Source organism: Echeneis naucrates, chromosome 18, assembly GCF_900963305.1.
Source record: "Echeneis naucrates chromosome 18, fEcheNa1.1, whole genome shotgun sequence".
NCBI lineage: Eukaryota > Metazoa > Chordata > Actinopteri > Carangiformes > Echeneidae > Echeneis > Echeneis naucrates.
Window position 1 is genome coordinate 8,855,824 of NC_042528.1, and position 15,429 is coordinate 8,871,252.

The 15,429-nt window shown below is 39.3% G+C and overlaps 1 protein-coding gene across 3 annotated transcripts; it reads right to left on the reverse strand.

Moving 5' to 3' along the window:
• Positions 1–4,170: 4,170 nt before the first annotated feature.
• Positions 4,171–9,822, reverse strand: slc3a2a (solute carrier family 3 member 2a). 3 transcript variants are annotated; one of them, XM_029526375.1, is made up of 11 exons: positions 9,697–9,822; positions 8,415–8,626; positions 8,102–8,286; positions 7,054–7,227; positions 6,802–6,896; positions 6,571–6,710; positions 5,996–6,105; positions 5,451–5,653; positions 5,273–5,350; positions 4,977–5,196; positions 4,171–4,851 (listed from the first exon to the last, which is right to left on the reverse strand). In XM_029526375.1, exons 2-11 carry the CDS (start codon positions 8,609–8,611, stop codon positions 4,700–4,702), a joined length of 1,554 nt encoding a protein of 517 aa, XP_029382235.1. In that variant the 5' UTR covers positions 8,612–8,626; positions 9,697–9,822; the 3' UTR covers positions 4,171–4,699. The 3 variants fall into 3 exon arrangements, with proteins under 3 accessions (XP_029382235.1, XP_029382237.1, XP_029382236.1); XM_029526377.1 differs by having other exon boundaries at positions 8,415–8,623; positions 9,697–9,756; XM_029526376.1 differs by lacking the exon at positions 9,697–9,822 and adding an exon at positions 8,781–9,066.
• Positions 9,823–15,429: the final 5,607 nt, after the last annotated feature.

The window sequence follows — 15,429 nt, forward strand, 5'->3', positions numbered from 1 at the left end:
GAAGGTGTGTGTGTGTGTGACAAGCTGTGTCATAGTGATGCTGGAAACAAGAGAAAAACACCCTAGTGTGTGGCTTCAACCTCACACACATACAAACTTTCAGTTTGAGTGAGTGTTTTTTTAAACTCTCTCATCTTTTATTTTCCCCGTTTAGTCTGTATGTTTTAAAGGGCCAGACATATGTCCTAATATTAAAAACACACACCCCTAAACATGACACTGTACACGCTCGAAGTGTGTGCAGTACATTTAAATATGATCACGGTCTGATGTCACCCTGGTCGCTGCTTTCTAGTTGTTTTTATTCTTCTGACTGTCTCACAAAAATGGAAGTCCTGGTCACTGTGTACAATTATGTTCTGGTTTTGAGGAAAGCTGTTTTATCTCAGAGTTAAGATGATACGAGAAATACCACAATCACAAGTCAGAATAAAGTTCCCTTCTCACTTCCCTTATATCTTCAGTATTTTCGCTGAAGGCATAAGGGAAATCTAGCAAAGGTCACATAATCGGCCTTCCAGTACCACTAAAGCTCTTCAATTTAATAATTACATCCAATGAAGTCATCAGAATGGAACAACATAGACGGCCAAGAGATAGTCTGCCATGTGCATCTTTTCCCATTAGTTTTGTACAGATTAGACAAAGAGGATATTACATTTTAGCGTCAGAGGTGCTGGGGAGGGGATTTCACCATAATCAGACGAGGATAACCTTGCTGGTTTGCAGTCTGCATGCTAAGCTAAAGACCTCAGCTGCTCGTGCTCAGTAGTTTTGGTCCATTCAATGAGGAACATTACAAAGATTCTTTAAAATGATATACAGAGTGTGACTGGTGTTGCAACCGTCTTTTCTCCGCAACATTCTTCCACTTTTTATTCAAGCTGTTACTGATGCTGTTGCTCTAGCGTGACCTTTCACGGCTCATCCTCCAGTCCATCCATCGCTGCACCGTCCCTGTCTCTGATCGGGCTGACAGGCTGTGAAATCGTCATTACCTCGCCTAACATTATTTCTCTATCTGTCCCGCTTTGGCACCAATAGCTGCACTATGCTGAGGTGGTATAACTCGGGGTTGAAACCTGCCTGTGAGCCAAGCGCCTGAAGGTGCACGCAGCACCCAGTGTGTTACCGTCACTTAGATTCAGATTATTCTGTCAAGTTCAAAGTTGACATGAAACATAAACAATGCCAATGTGAATTTTCGTATATATGTCATTGCACTGTTGTATTGACTGTGAAACAACCTAAAAAAGGAACCGACCTAAAAGAAAATATATATAGGAATTTAGAATAAAACGTCTGTAAGGAACTGATCAAAGGAGGTGGAGATGGTTATCTAAAGGTCTCTGTTAATACTTAATTATTGAGCTTTAGAGGTGAAAGGGGCATTTTTTCCTTTTAAACAAACTACTCAGTAAAGTTAACCAGATGGTGGCTGACCAGACAAAAACGAGAGAGCTTTCAACTTCTGTGTAGCCTTTAATAGTATTTCCATTTTCCTAAATTAGTTTAAGTTGGCTTTTAGTTACACTTCAGTACACTTCAATGGTCACAAAGGGAAAAGATGTTTAGATGATCGTTTTAATGCAATAATTCCATTTTATTTTGAAAATCTTTTCTTGCTGGCATAGTTAGTATCATTGCATGCTCCAGTTTTTCGCATCATAAAACACATCACGAAACATGTTGCTTCCACAAAAACACATTATGAACGAATGTATTGTATGAATAGTAACTGAGAGAGCGAGGACAGAAATCTATCACTTCAGACTGACCCTCTATGTTTTGTATTTTATGTCTGAGTCCACCTGACTCTTCAGGAAGTTTGCATGTTTGGCATCTCAGTTAACCCATTTACTCACCAGCAGCCGTCTCCAGGCGAGGAGAGAAAGCCAATGTCGAAGCTTTGTCTCTTCTTCAGTTAGCAGGCTGACCAGCTGGCCCAGGCTTCCTCTGTCTTTCCCATAGAGAGTCACTGTAGCCTCCAATCTGCCCTGTTGCTGCTCAGATGTATTATTTCTTTTTTAAGTTGTGATAGGCAATGCTCTTGTAAGGCAACAATCACTCTTGGCAAGAAACTGCATTTGCTCTCTCTCTCTCTCTCTGTATGTATAAATATACATATATATGTATTTTTTTAATTTATATAGATAGAGCCCAGATCACAGAGCCTGTTTGCACTTCAGTATGAAACATCCTCAGTGTTCCTCCATGAATACAGATAAAAGGTCATGTCATTTAATGATGTAAAAGGTATAAGTGTGTATGTCAAACTCAGACTGAGAGTCTGTCATGAGTGTGCATTGGTGGTGGGTGAGACGGTGGTTGGGTTTCACAGCGGCGTGGGGTGCGCAGTGAGGAGCTGAGACGGGCTCTGATTCCCGGTATCATCGACTTCAAACCTCCCCTGTAATACCACAGCAACGCGGCGGCACTGTATTGTCCCAGGTCCCTGAAACTCTGCTACGTTTCAGGTGTTAAAGGGACCGTCTGACATTTTTCAAAAGATGCTCTTCAATTTATGTGTTTCAGTAAGAAATGTAACAGTTTGTATGACATTGCATTATACATAATGAGACAGGTTGTAAACTCATATTTAACCCATTTATAGTATGATAAATACAGCAGAGTGATTTTTAAAAATGTAGACTGGTCTAGTCACACGAAATTCACAAGCTCTTCAAGTGCCACATTAAAAACCAAAAGAAACCATTAAAAACAACAAAATAATAACTTCTCAGTCTTTTATAACATTATAAATCCATCCCGAACAACGTACACTGGTACTACAAATTTAAAGCAAAGAATTGTAATCTGATACAGTTCCAATACGTGAACGTAGAGAAAAGAAAAGTATTGTTGGAAGGTGATGGAACTTTTCACTGTGCTGCTCTCCAGTCTTATTTTTCTCTTTAATTGAGGGTGGCTGAGGAGGAAGTACCTAAAACTTTGATTTTACTTCGTGAACAACACTTTAATGAAAAAGGGCTGAAAAAAGAGCAAAAGAGCAAAAATTCTAAATTTTTGCTTCAGTAAAGTTATTGCTGTATTATAACGAGGACCTAGGTATGTTTGCTCTATCACACTTAAATACTCATTTCAGGTACTTGAGGACTGATTATTTTATTTTTTATCTACTTAAAATTGCACATTTAAATATATATAGAATGTAAATGTACAATTCTGGCATGAGCCATTTCTCTATACTGAGTACTTTTTGTTTTCATTGTTCAAGTACATTTTTAAAATTTTTATATTATTTTAGTCACATTTTCTTTTACTTGTAACAAAATATTTTCCACTGCAGCCACTGATAAAGTAAAATTGATCTCTTAATCACTAGTTATCACATACATCTATGTTAAATAAATATATACTCTATCAAAATTGGAAGCACTTGTTATAGTGAACAAGCACGTTTTGAATTTAGTTTGATAAGAGGAATATGTAGTATAAAAACATTGGTTTGCTGTATAACGTCAGGTGAAACAAAGACCTCAGCCCGAGCTCAAGTTTCTACAGGGTCAGAGGAATAACAAACAAGTAAAATTATAACAAAACAAATACGAAAACCACAAAAACTGTTTGCTGATGGAGATAGTGAACTTTGATCATTATCAATAAGGGAGACCTCTCGTCAATCATCATCGAAAACATTGCAGTGTTAAACCAAAATGTACTGTGCAACTATGGGAAATTCAATCGCTCATTCATCTACCTGGTTTTCTCAGTGTCGATTCATTTTCAGGAAACTTTCAGTCTCGCAAAAATTACAGACCCCTATGAAACGTGTTATAATAGGCATTTCAGCACAGGTATTTTTCAAGATCAACCAAAAAAAAAAAAAAAAGTAGTTTTGACATTGAATGGAAGGCGTTTGACAGTAGTTATTTAAAGGACGCCAGCGTATGACCCATTTAGTGAAACTCGGAGGTGTGTGCACGAGATGCATTTTAGGATGGAGTATAATGCGCCTATAAAACCCATCTCAGGATAATGATAAAATATAGACGTGCTTCCTTTGTCAACATCTGCGACACACTTTCACACACCTGTACAGACTGAGAATAGTTAATGTCTTATCGGATATTATCTCAGGCAGAGAGAGGAGGCTCAAACAAACAACTGACACAAAAGTGTGAGAAAAACACAAGCGCAGAGGAGAGGTACAGAACTTTCTGTTTATTTGCTTCCATTTCAGTTCACTTGACACACTTTAAGTCATTTGTAACAAAATTGTTCAGTGTCATTGTTAAAATACCTCAAACGGAGTCACCACACAGTTAACTTGTTTTCTGTGTGCTTTCTTAAAAACCATAAAAAAAAAAAAAAAAAAAAAAGAACCAAAATGACTGCTATGGAAATGCCCAAAGAATAGAATGGAATGTCTTTCACATATCTGAACTATACAGATATATAATCAAAAGTAAAAAGGTTTTTGCTTCTTTTTCCCCCAGGAACATAAAAGATAGTAAATATTTAAAAATGAAGTTTAAACTTCATAAAGTAAAGCCCTCCTCCAGTTAAAAATCCAATTTCATACTGGCCAGCATTCTGAAATGTGTAGCAGATTTTCTGACTAAATAAACTGATAGAAAGTCCTATTTCATGTTAATGACAAAGTCATGTTTCTTTTACATCTGCTGTTTTATTCCTAACAATCTGCAGACAGCTTTCCTATAGAGTGCCGCCATCTTTAGCCTGTATAGGGGAAGTACATCAGGACTCCTTGTCCTGGTTCCAAAATGAATTTATTCAGACTGACCGAGGACTCTGCTATGAAAGTGTTGCTGTTGTTCGAGCCACCTGACATCATCACCTTGGCAGTCTCTGGCAACTCTACTCCCTCTGCAGGAGCAAAGATGGCAGATGATTAGAATAATGGACACTGTAGATAACTATTGCCAATGTGTGTGTAACAGAATTTGACACATTACATCTTAACAAGGTACTTGTGTTGATGTGAAACTTGCCTGTAGGTGCCAGCGATAACGTTAGTGTCTCGTTTTGCGCTCCCCAGTTAACAGCAGTTATATATCTCTCACTCTGGTCCCACAAGCGGAGGAAAGCGAGGGAGCTGGCTGAGGAGTATAGGGGGTAGTAGTCACCATGAAGAAGGGAGCGTTCTTTAGCTCGCAAGTCGCTGAGAGATCTGAACCACTTTCTTAGTTCAGCCTGTTCCTTCCGCTTAGCCTGTAAAGAAATTGTTTTTGACACATTTGCTCAAAAACTACTTGTCCACACAAATATTTCAGGAAAGCAATCTTACCTGAGCTGCCTCACTACCAGCTTCTCCTTCAGCAGGCTCCTTCTCTACATCCCAAACCATCACAGGTGATTTGCCATCCTAATGAAGAAACACAAAGGAAAAGACAAAGGTTAAGCTATGCAATAGCTCTAACAGAGAGGGTACTAAAATATTTGAAGTGATACATTTTAGTGTTTACCTCATCTGCCTGAAGGCCAATCTCATCTCCATAAGTAAACACTGGGGTTCCAGGCATGGTGAACAGCAGGAGGTGGTAAAGTCGGACTAGAGTTTCAGTTTTCGCAAGTTTAGACAACTGGTCCCTTTGGGTGGCACCTAGACCCCAACCCAGACTTCTCTGCTGAGACTGAAGGGTGTCCAAGGCCTTGATGCGCTCCTGACCTGCAGATATTTGGGTCAAACAATTAGCTGCCTGGCCTTCACACAAAAAGACATTTGTTATTCTTGATTCAGATAATTTGAATGTCAAGGAAACAAAGAAGAGAACACGGGGGCGAGAGAAAAAAAAAAAAAAAAAAAAAAAAACAACCCAGAAACGTAACCCTCATTACTACACGAGAAAAGAGCTGGTGTAATCACAATGGGGATGAGTTAAAGTGGATTTCAATCAGCAGCATTTATTTAACTGATACACATCAGCTCACATTGTTGCAGAATTAGAAACCAACCAAAAATGGAAAAGATAAACTACTCTGAACAGACAAGCAGAACATTTGAGCTCACCTCCATTTTCGCTGCTGAGCAGGTCAGATATGATGAGATCTACACCTGTGGTATTGGTGAGCCGAGACACATTTGCTGCTGAAACACCCTCAACCACACCCATCAAGGCCCTGAAGAGAAGATGGCACAGTCAGATTATATATGATGAAGTTTTGCTTTTTGGCATTCCTCAGTTTTTCCACAAGTAGTCGCTTTTACATGAACATGTAAACCACCACTGGCCAGTTTATGCCTTTCAAATTCTCCCTGACCCCACCCACAGTCCCAATCCCCAACTCCACTGTCAGCTGCCATGTTACTGACAGTGAAATTCCCCTTTCTAAAAGCAAGCAGCCTAAACCCCTGCAATAAGCCTCAATCTATTTTAGGGGTTCTGTGGTTGGAAAACTTGAGTACTCACATTAAGAGGGGAAAAAAACAAAACAAAACAACTCATGAAAACCAATAAATTTCAACCACTGTTTCCTCTATCCGCAAGAAATATGCTGCAATTCAACCTAAGCAAATCTGCATATTGTGTATTTCACTTTTTACTTGTGAACCAAACTAAGTCAAGAAGCGACAGTGATACTTACTTCTTGGTCTTGGTCTCCCCAGTGCGGTTGCCCTGGACAACAGCTTGCAGGTTTGGCCATTCAGGAGAGCTGGAGGCAACAGCAAGGTCAGACACCTTGATGCCATCAACACCCAACGTCAGCCAGTACTCAGCTGCAGCCTGGAAGACAACATGAGCACGTTAGCTACAGCAGATTCTACAGATGGATTCGGTGAATTAATGATGGTGAAACATAACGTGATTAGTGCACCTTGAGCTTTTCCATCACATGGCTGGTATCAGCAGAACTGAACCACAAACTAGTTCCCTGATAGTTTGGAGTCAAGTCAAGCACCACAGAAATACCTGTGAAAAGACAGAAAGCAGTCTAAATCACTACAAAACTAGAGGACATGACAACGTGGGTTACTATTGACTCTGAAAGAGGCCAATATTTGTGATTCAAAAGGTGGGTCACAGCTTTTAAACTTAAATTACTGATGCCACAGGTATGATGACGTACCTTTCTTTTGGGCCTTTTTCATCACACTGACCAACTGTTCCTCATTTCCCAGTCTTGGGTCGATTGCTTTAAAGTCCAGAGAGTGTGGCTGGTCAATCTGGACAGTATGAAGAGGGCCAAGAACCAGGCCTTTCACCTTTAACTGGTTGACATCGTCCAGCTTTGCTTCAACACCTATGGACAAATGGAGTGACAGGGAAGGGGAATGAAATGGTGTCAGATCAGTGACGGTTAACATACATCAGTGTGTCAAAAAGGAAAGTTCATTTGAGCTATAAGGGCTCCTGCACTATAGCTCGTATTTTCTCTAGGCAGGAGCATGTGAATGGCTCCCTCCACACCCTCTGCTGGCCATGTGAACTCTGAGCACAAGGAGGTTCTTTGTGAAAACAGTCACGTGTGCTTTTGTGGAATTCTGCCCATGGCTTGTTGCAAAGCCGAGTGCTCACAAGTAACAGATTTTAAGAACATGAGAACAATCTGTCCTTCTGCCACACCTATGCCCAAGCATTTCAATGAGAATCTTGTTGCTTCACTATCTCTCATTTAAAGAGAAGAAGTCTGAAAAGACATCTGTTAAAAATAACCTAAACTGAGTTAGTGTGCTTGCGTGTGTGTGTGTGTGTGTGTGTGTGTGTGTATACGCACACAAACAGCCAACTAAAATGAATGGGGTTGCTCAATTTAAACTTCAACCCTAAATCTGAGCATGAGAGATATAAAAGAAATTACATGTGCATGTTTTTTGTCCTTTAGACCTTGAGTCACTGCTAGTCAGCACAGTCAGCAATTTCGTATCTGGCCAACTGAAATAGACCACAGAGAGCAAAACTCAAGACACTGTCACGAGACTGACTGTTCCCAGTGAACTAGAGTCAGTTACTCCTTCAAGACCAGAGCATTATTTTTAATAATCCTTATATCGTGCTGCTGAAAAATGACCATGGGAACAGTAGCAAGAATAGACATCAGCCTTGACATGAAAGGCAGCAAGGCATGGAAAACACTACAGGTTTAGCCTGAATAATGCGCTTTTCCAAAACACTACCTTCCATTCCATTAGAGAAAGCTATGAGGTCAGAGATCTGGTACAGAGGTCCTTCGTTCCACCAGTTCATCTCAGGGATGGGTTTGCAGCGAGGGGCCTGGACTATGATCACAATGGCTCCAGCAAGCATGCCCACCCAGCCCAGCCAAAACAGGAGAAGAAGCACCCATCGGGTTCGCACCCATCTGCAGGAAAGAATTATTTTTTTATTATTATTGGTTTTTTTTTTATAAGAATTAAATCTATGCGATGTTCCCATTCAAGACTAAAAATGATAATGTATTCATAGCAACTGTTGATCAACAGCTCTTACCCTGGAGTGCTGGCAACCTTCATCAGCTCCTCTTTGGACAGGCCTGTGAAAGTGACCTCTTCCTCAGGGACCTTCAGCTTGACGCTGCCATTCTTCTCTCCTCCAGCTGTCTGGCCATCGCCTGTCATGGGCTGCTTCTCGGGATCCAGCTCATTGAGCTCCACTTCCTTCATGTCGATCTCAGTGTCCTTACTCATGGTTAAATCTGACTTCTTTAGAGATGGTGGAGCAGAGAAGTGGACAACAAAAGGGGACACAGAGAAAGACATACTGTCAAATGAATGAACCAGGTCACTTCCCAAAGGCAGGAAAGATGATCAAATGACAAACGCTGGAATCTCACAGGAAAATAAAAAGAAAACCCACATGTGACCAAAAACGAGCAGAGAGAGTCAACAAAGCCTTGAACTGTTGATTTTTTAGCTAACGCGTTAAAAAGCTAACTAGCCGAGAGCTAAACCAACGTTTAACGTGAAACGGCTGGTGGCAGTTAACGTCTAACTGACAGAAGAGCGTAAAAACGGAGAACTGGAGGAAAAGTGGAGGAGAAATGGAGATGAACTGCTGCCCCACAGCCGGCGGGGATGGTGTCAGGCCTGTAGGCAGGCCCAGCAGCACGGCAGCTCCCCGGCTGGTTTTGTAGTCCAACAGTTGTCTGATGAAACTGGAGCTGCTGTTACGTGATCACACGAACTTTCACAATAAAAGCGGGCTCGTGGCTCCTTTAGTCTGACACATTCATCCCCTCTGTTGTGTGTGTGTGTGTTTAATCTTTACCTTTTACATGACTTTCGCTAAGAAAAATAAAAACAACAGTTGTAATACTTGCGGTATCGAAATGAAAGACTCGTCTTTATGAAACCCTATTTACTTCAAGGTCGAAAACAGCTAAAATGCTATTTTCAGAGTTAGACACAAGTGTTCGGCATCAACACTAAAGTCCTTGTGTATTTAATGTGGCGGCTAGCTACTATTAGCGGGCTTATTAGTCCTGGTTAGGAGACTGATGTTAAAATGATGGGGGGGGGAAAAATAAATAAAAAATAAAAATCACTGAATGAGATAATAATATATATATATATATATATATATATAAATAATATCAACCGAATAAATCCTGGAAGAATAAGCTTGTATAAACGTTTGATATCAGACTATTACACAAAAAGATGATGAACTCGAGCCACCATCGTCTATCAATGGAGCCACGAGGGGCTCAAAAATCGTCACCTCTCTCAACATGGTTTCTTCTACTTAAATCCACAGGGAAAATGAAAATTACCTGTAGGGTAAGAAAACCTCGTGTTCCGTCCGATTCGTTTGCCCTTCAGTTCGATCTGATCTACTTTTCCTGTGGGATTCCGTCCGACTGTATAAATTCTCCTGTTTGCTCCGCCCATTGAAGGATGAGCTAAGCTCCTCCCCCTCCCTCTCACCAGAAAAGCTGAACAAACAAACACAGAAATATTAGGTTACAGTTTATGATCCAAACTGAGTGTTTTAATAGTTATTATACTGTATAAATATCTAGGACAGATTTTTATAGGCCAACGTGGTCAGTAACCTGTATGGCTGATGTAGGACAATGAGGCTCCTCAGCTTCACTTTATGTTGATTATGACGCACCTTAGACGCTGTGAAAACGCGTCATGTGTCTAACTATTTATTCACTTAGAATAAAAAAAATGAATAAAATTTCGTTGTATTCTGCACAATGACAATAAAGCTTCTTATCTTAAAATACTGGCTCAAGGAGATCCCTGTGTTAGCACACAGAGTTTAATGTGCACGTTATTGTGCTGCAAATCAAGGTTAGCCATTAATTAAAACTCTTTGTTCAAAATAGTTTCCTGAGGATAACGTAATCAGTTACATAAGACAACGGACTGATGAATATGGATTGCATACTATCTAGAGTCCTGATGAGGTCATTAACCTTATGATTACATCCCCACTCTGTTCTTCACTAATCTAATTGTACCCCCACTTCGCTTCCTCATGCAGATACAGATCTCGCTACTTTTTTCCTTAATCAACAAGTGACTGAATAAACAGTAACTAACCTGTTTTCACAAATACAGTCATTCTGATATTCAAGTGCCAAGCAAATGAACTCTATTAGGAAGTGAATGGATCAGTGTTGACAGTGATAATAATTTCCAACATATTTTGCAGGCCCTGCCTGAAAATGTAATGGGTCAGATACCCTTGCCCACACTGTGTCCCTACACCAGGTTTTGGACAATCTTGTTGACAAATAAAACAAACAAACATCAGGCCCCGATGAAAGCATACCCTCCTTGGTGAAGGTGAATTTAATGTATTATAATGTAATAACACATTATGTTTTCTATTGAGTTAGAGGGAAGATTTATGTGGAGCAAAGATCAATCAAAAAGACTAGTCCTCCTGTCCCTGCTTGTGCTCTCCTTGTGTTCCCAAGCTGTTGTTGACCCTCATTGAGTTTCACTAACAGCAGAGTTCTGGGAATTGCTCCTACAACATCTTAATGTGAGGTACATAAACTGCTATGGTGCGTTTCAGGCTACATTTGTGCAGGTTAAAATATTTTTTCACATATAGCCTACACTGTCTCTCTTTCTCTCTTAAATGTAAAGCAAAATAAACACCTTCATGTTCTGACAGTTAACTTCAGGAACACGTTTCACTACTTTGCCCTGGTATGATTGTATCTGCTTGTGTGTGTGTGTGTCTTGTTCACTTAAACATTTTTGTTCAACTCCTATTGCTCTGCCCTGAAGGTCTTTCAGCTTTTGTCTTGTATGGCAAACCGTGAAACACAGAAAACCACAATTTCACCATTTAACAAAAATTGTTTATTTAATTAATTGCTAATTAGTTTTGAAAATGCAAAAAGGAACGTTTGATTAGAGTTCAAAATACACTCTCAACCTTGCTTCCTTCTAAGCAGTTAATTATAAACATTCTCACAACTTCCATATTTCTGGATACATTTTATTACTAACCCTTCTCACTGTCTCTTTTTGGAGCTATCACATTATAACCTGTCAAAACCTGTTTTTGTAGCTGGCGAAATTCAGAACTGGTAGCTGTAGGTCTTAAAGAAGAGATGGTCCTGTTAGACATAGTCACGCTCATGAGCATGCTGTCTATATTTCTCTCTTAGATAAACTCACACCATCTGTTTCTGTACTCATCAGCCTGATCATCACGTGTGTTTCCCAGCATTGGATTGTGACTGCTGGCTGAGAACATACTGTGCATGGTGCTGAACTCATATTCCAGAGAGGACGAGAGAAAATAGTAACACAGCTCTTTTTTTCACATTTCATAGATTTACAAGAACAACCACAAAAAGGCAAAAAAAAAAAAAAAAAAAACTGCAAGCAGACTAGACAGGAGGAGTGGTGAAGAAAAGGGGAAGGGCAGAAATAAACAGGGGAAAGGGCAGAGAGAAAAAGAGGAGGGGGCAGGGACGTATAAACATGTTTATGAGTTCAGGCTTCAGCAAAATTTGGAACATGGAATAGAAATGGAAATACGAGAGTTAAGCTAAACTGTTACGGGCCTGACACTGAATTCGTCTTATAATAACTCTACTTTTTATAGCAAATTATTTAGTGTAAAGCCCTTTTTGTCTTCATACCTTTAATATCCTGAACTTGCAAGACAAACTGATGTTGATGCAACATTTCCTTGACTCCATAAAAACAGATCACAAGTTAATGAAGGACAGTAATTAAATATACCATGAATGTGCTGTTGTATATTCACTCTAAGTCTTGTGCTGTTGCATAGTCTCTGTACTTTGTTTATGTCTTTGGCATGAGAGAAGCGGCTAGATAGCAAATCCCATCCAGACACCCACTCTCTCAGAAAGGAGAGGGAAGAGGTACGGGTTGAGTCTCCACACAAGTTTTTGTTTTCTCTGAGACTGAGTGCAAATACTCACATTATATTAAACTAGTAGCTCAGGGATACAGCAGTTTATGGGATATCTTGATTATTCTTCAAGCGTCCACGTATTTAATAAATTGAAAATTTTGGTATAAAAGTTGGAAATACAACTGTTTTTCAATTTTAATGAATGTAACATATTTTTTATTCCAGAGCACAAAGGCAATCTAACACACAGACGTGTATTTGAAGTGTATGTCTGAGTTAGGGCTGGACACACACACACACACACACACACACACGAATGCACTCCCAGGGTCTCACAAATCCTCGTCTGATCCCTTTCAGAGAGTTTATTTTGTGAGACAGCATGAGCTTGAAAAAAGAAAGCGCAGCAGGCCAGACCTGGACCAGTTTAGACCAGTTTGACTGAAGTCTTGTGCTTTCATGTCATTGTTTCACATCAGTGTGTACTCATACAGTTAGGACTCAACCAGTGGAGTTCTGGGAAACTTGGCTTTCACTTTAATCTCAAAAAAGAGAGAAAGAAAAACACCACATTCGTGTATACCGATAAAATTTACAAACACAAACCTGTTTTTCTTATATGTCAACAGGAAATATGTCATTCAATATTGTATTTTGTGTCAGTGTCAAAATGCTGGTAACACAAAAAGAGTCAACACTTCTTGACACAGACTTTGTCATTTGTCACTTTATGTTTAACAGTTTTCACCTCTAGATTCGGCTTTTATGCCACAGCAGCAGTGATATATTGATACACCCATGTTACTAATGGTATGGTTCCTTCCTTTACTTTTTTTTGTCTTTCGGGTCCCCTCTTCCTTTTCAGATGAGCCTGTGGCCCAGTTTGCGCTCACAGACAAAAGACGAACTGTTCCCCAGAGAAAGCCTGAACTCACTGGCATGAATGGGGGGCGAAATGGAGACGGCATCAAAGTGTTACTTTCATCAGCAAAACTCAAAGCGGAAAAACTAGACGACGCTTTGAAAAAGAAGCCAATTGGAGCGGGTTTTCATTTTCGTCAGCCAATCAGAGCGAATCTCTTTGAGATGTGGGGGCGAGGCTTCAAACATGGATTACTTACAAAAGTGCCCCAATGCCAAAACTTCGGTAAGAGACGGCCAGTTTGATTTGAACCTTTTTTTAAACTTTATTTTAAGATCTACCCAAAATAAAGGCTTGTCTGAATCATCATATTAAAAGCATATGTGTGAACGGGACAGTGCCAGGTCCCCGTCGGCGACGCTGGCCCGTTTCAGACCGGAATCACCCCTCCACACACACACACACACACACATCAGAGTCCCTATTTCCTGTCAAGCTGTCCTAGTTGATAAAGCGCCCCCCCTCCTCCAAAAAAAAAAAACAAAAAAAAAAAAAAAACAAAAAACCAAAACGTGTCTATACTGCCTGTTTTAGTATACCGTCCCATTGAACTGCTTATTAGATGTTCCCAATGAGTGGCGAGCTAAGAGAATCATTTTAGATAATGCATTGTACTTAAACTAAGCCTTTTAGATTGTAGGTGTCTAAGCTACCATCGTTTAGACTAAAATCATTATTGTATTTCCCCAGACAAAAGCAAAGATATTTCACTTCTAAAATATGACTAAAACTAAATGTCTTCTTTGACAAATTAAAACAGTAAATAATGAAAATTACCTGTCAGAATGAGCACAGGTTCATCAGTACATTCGCTACAGGAACACATCATACTCATTCAAAATTTTATAACAGAACACCAAACTGATGTGGTAAAAAAAAGAGAATCAAAAACAAGATACTATGCAGTCAGTTTGAATCTAAATAAATGAAAGAAGCTAAACTTGGGTTGAGTGACACATTAAACTAGACTCATGTATCTTTTGTCTCATATTCTTTTCACTCCTTTAACCTTGTTCCCTCCTTTCAGCCCCTTTCTCTCCTTTCACCATCTTCTGTCAAGAAGAAACAATATGTGGGTGTTATGTAAGAATGTTCCTTTCTGTGAGAAGAATTTTAACAGTTCACATCACAGACTGAACACATTCAGTATCCACCAACGTATCCTTATAAAACCATCTCTATATAACTTTATGTATGAGTATAGAAAGATGTTTTGCATTAACACTTTAGCCTGGACCTTTTCCAATGCCATCTGGACCAGTGATTAGTGTTAGCTTTTTGTAAAGATAAACCAGGCACACAGGTTTTCTTTGATTAAATATTTACCACATTTTCCCTTCCATTTAACAAGTAATTACTTGTGGGGGGGGGGGGGGGCGCTGATCTATGAACTGCAGGCTATTGGATATAAACTCACTCTCTTAACTGCCTCCTGTTCAAGATTGTGAATATTTTCTATGAATAATAATTTAGGTGTACTAATGTCTCTATTTTTTTTAATGTCTTTTATTTTTTTAAGTGAATAAAAGCAAAATAAAACTGCTATTGTAAAGTCTTTGATCTCAAAATGTTAAAAAGGGGTGAACTGTGAAAGTGGAAAGCAACTGGGTGAGAAGTAGGGAGCTTGTTGCACAACTGGAATGCCCTCAGAATTACATGTCTGATGTTTGTCTCTTTGATGTATTACCTTGTATCTCAAACAAGGTATGTCCAAAACTTTAATGTTTTTCTTGTTTTAGAATTTGACACAAATACAGTGCAGTTAGTTTACCTATAAATAATCAGATTATGATTTCACATTGGTGTGGTCATTTCAAAAAGCAATCAATGTACAAAACAGGCCTCAACCAAATGATGCACCAATCTCTAATTTAAGAGTAAACGGTATGTAATTAGCGCCCTCTGTAGTATTAAAATGTCCTCTACATTTAGAGCATTCGCAAGGAAAACAGTTTACAGATTGCAGATCCCATGAGTGGTTTTACTTTACATGACAATGATAGCCATGTGGTTTGAGCACCCTTATCATTTCAGTGTGGTTTCTCCATGAGATTCTCAATACCGAAATAGTGATTTCATCATATACATTAATCTTTTATTTATTTATTTATTTATTTTGTAATTGTACATGTAATTGCAGTTGGAAATAAAGTTTGAAAACTATGAAATGTACTTCATGATGTGACCTCTGCTTGGTGTACTTTTCAGCTTCAGCTGTTTACAAAG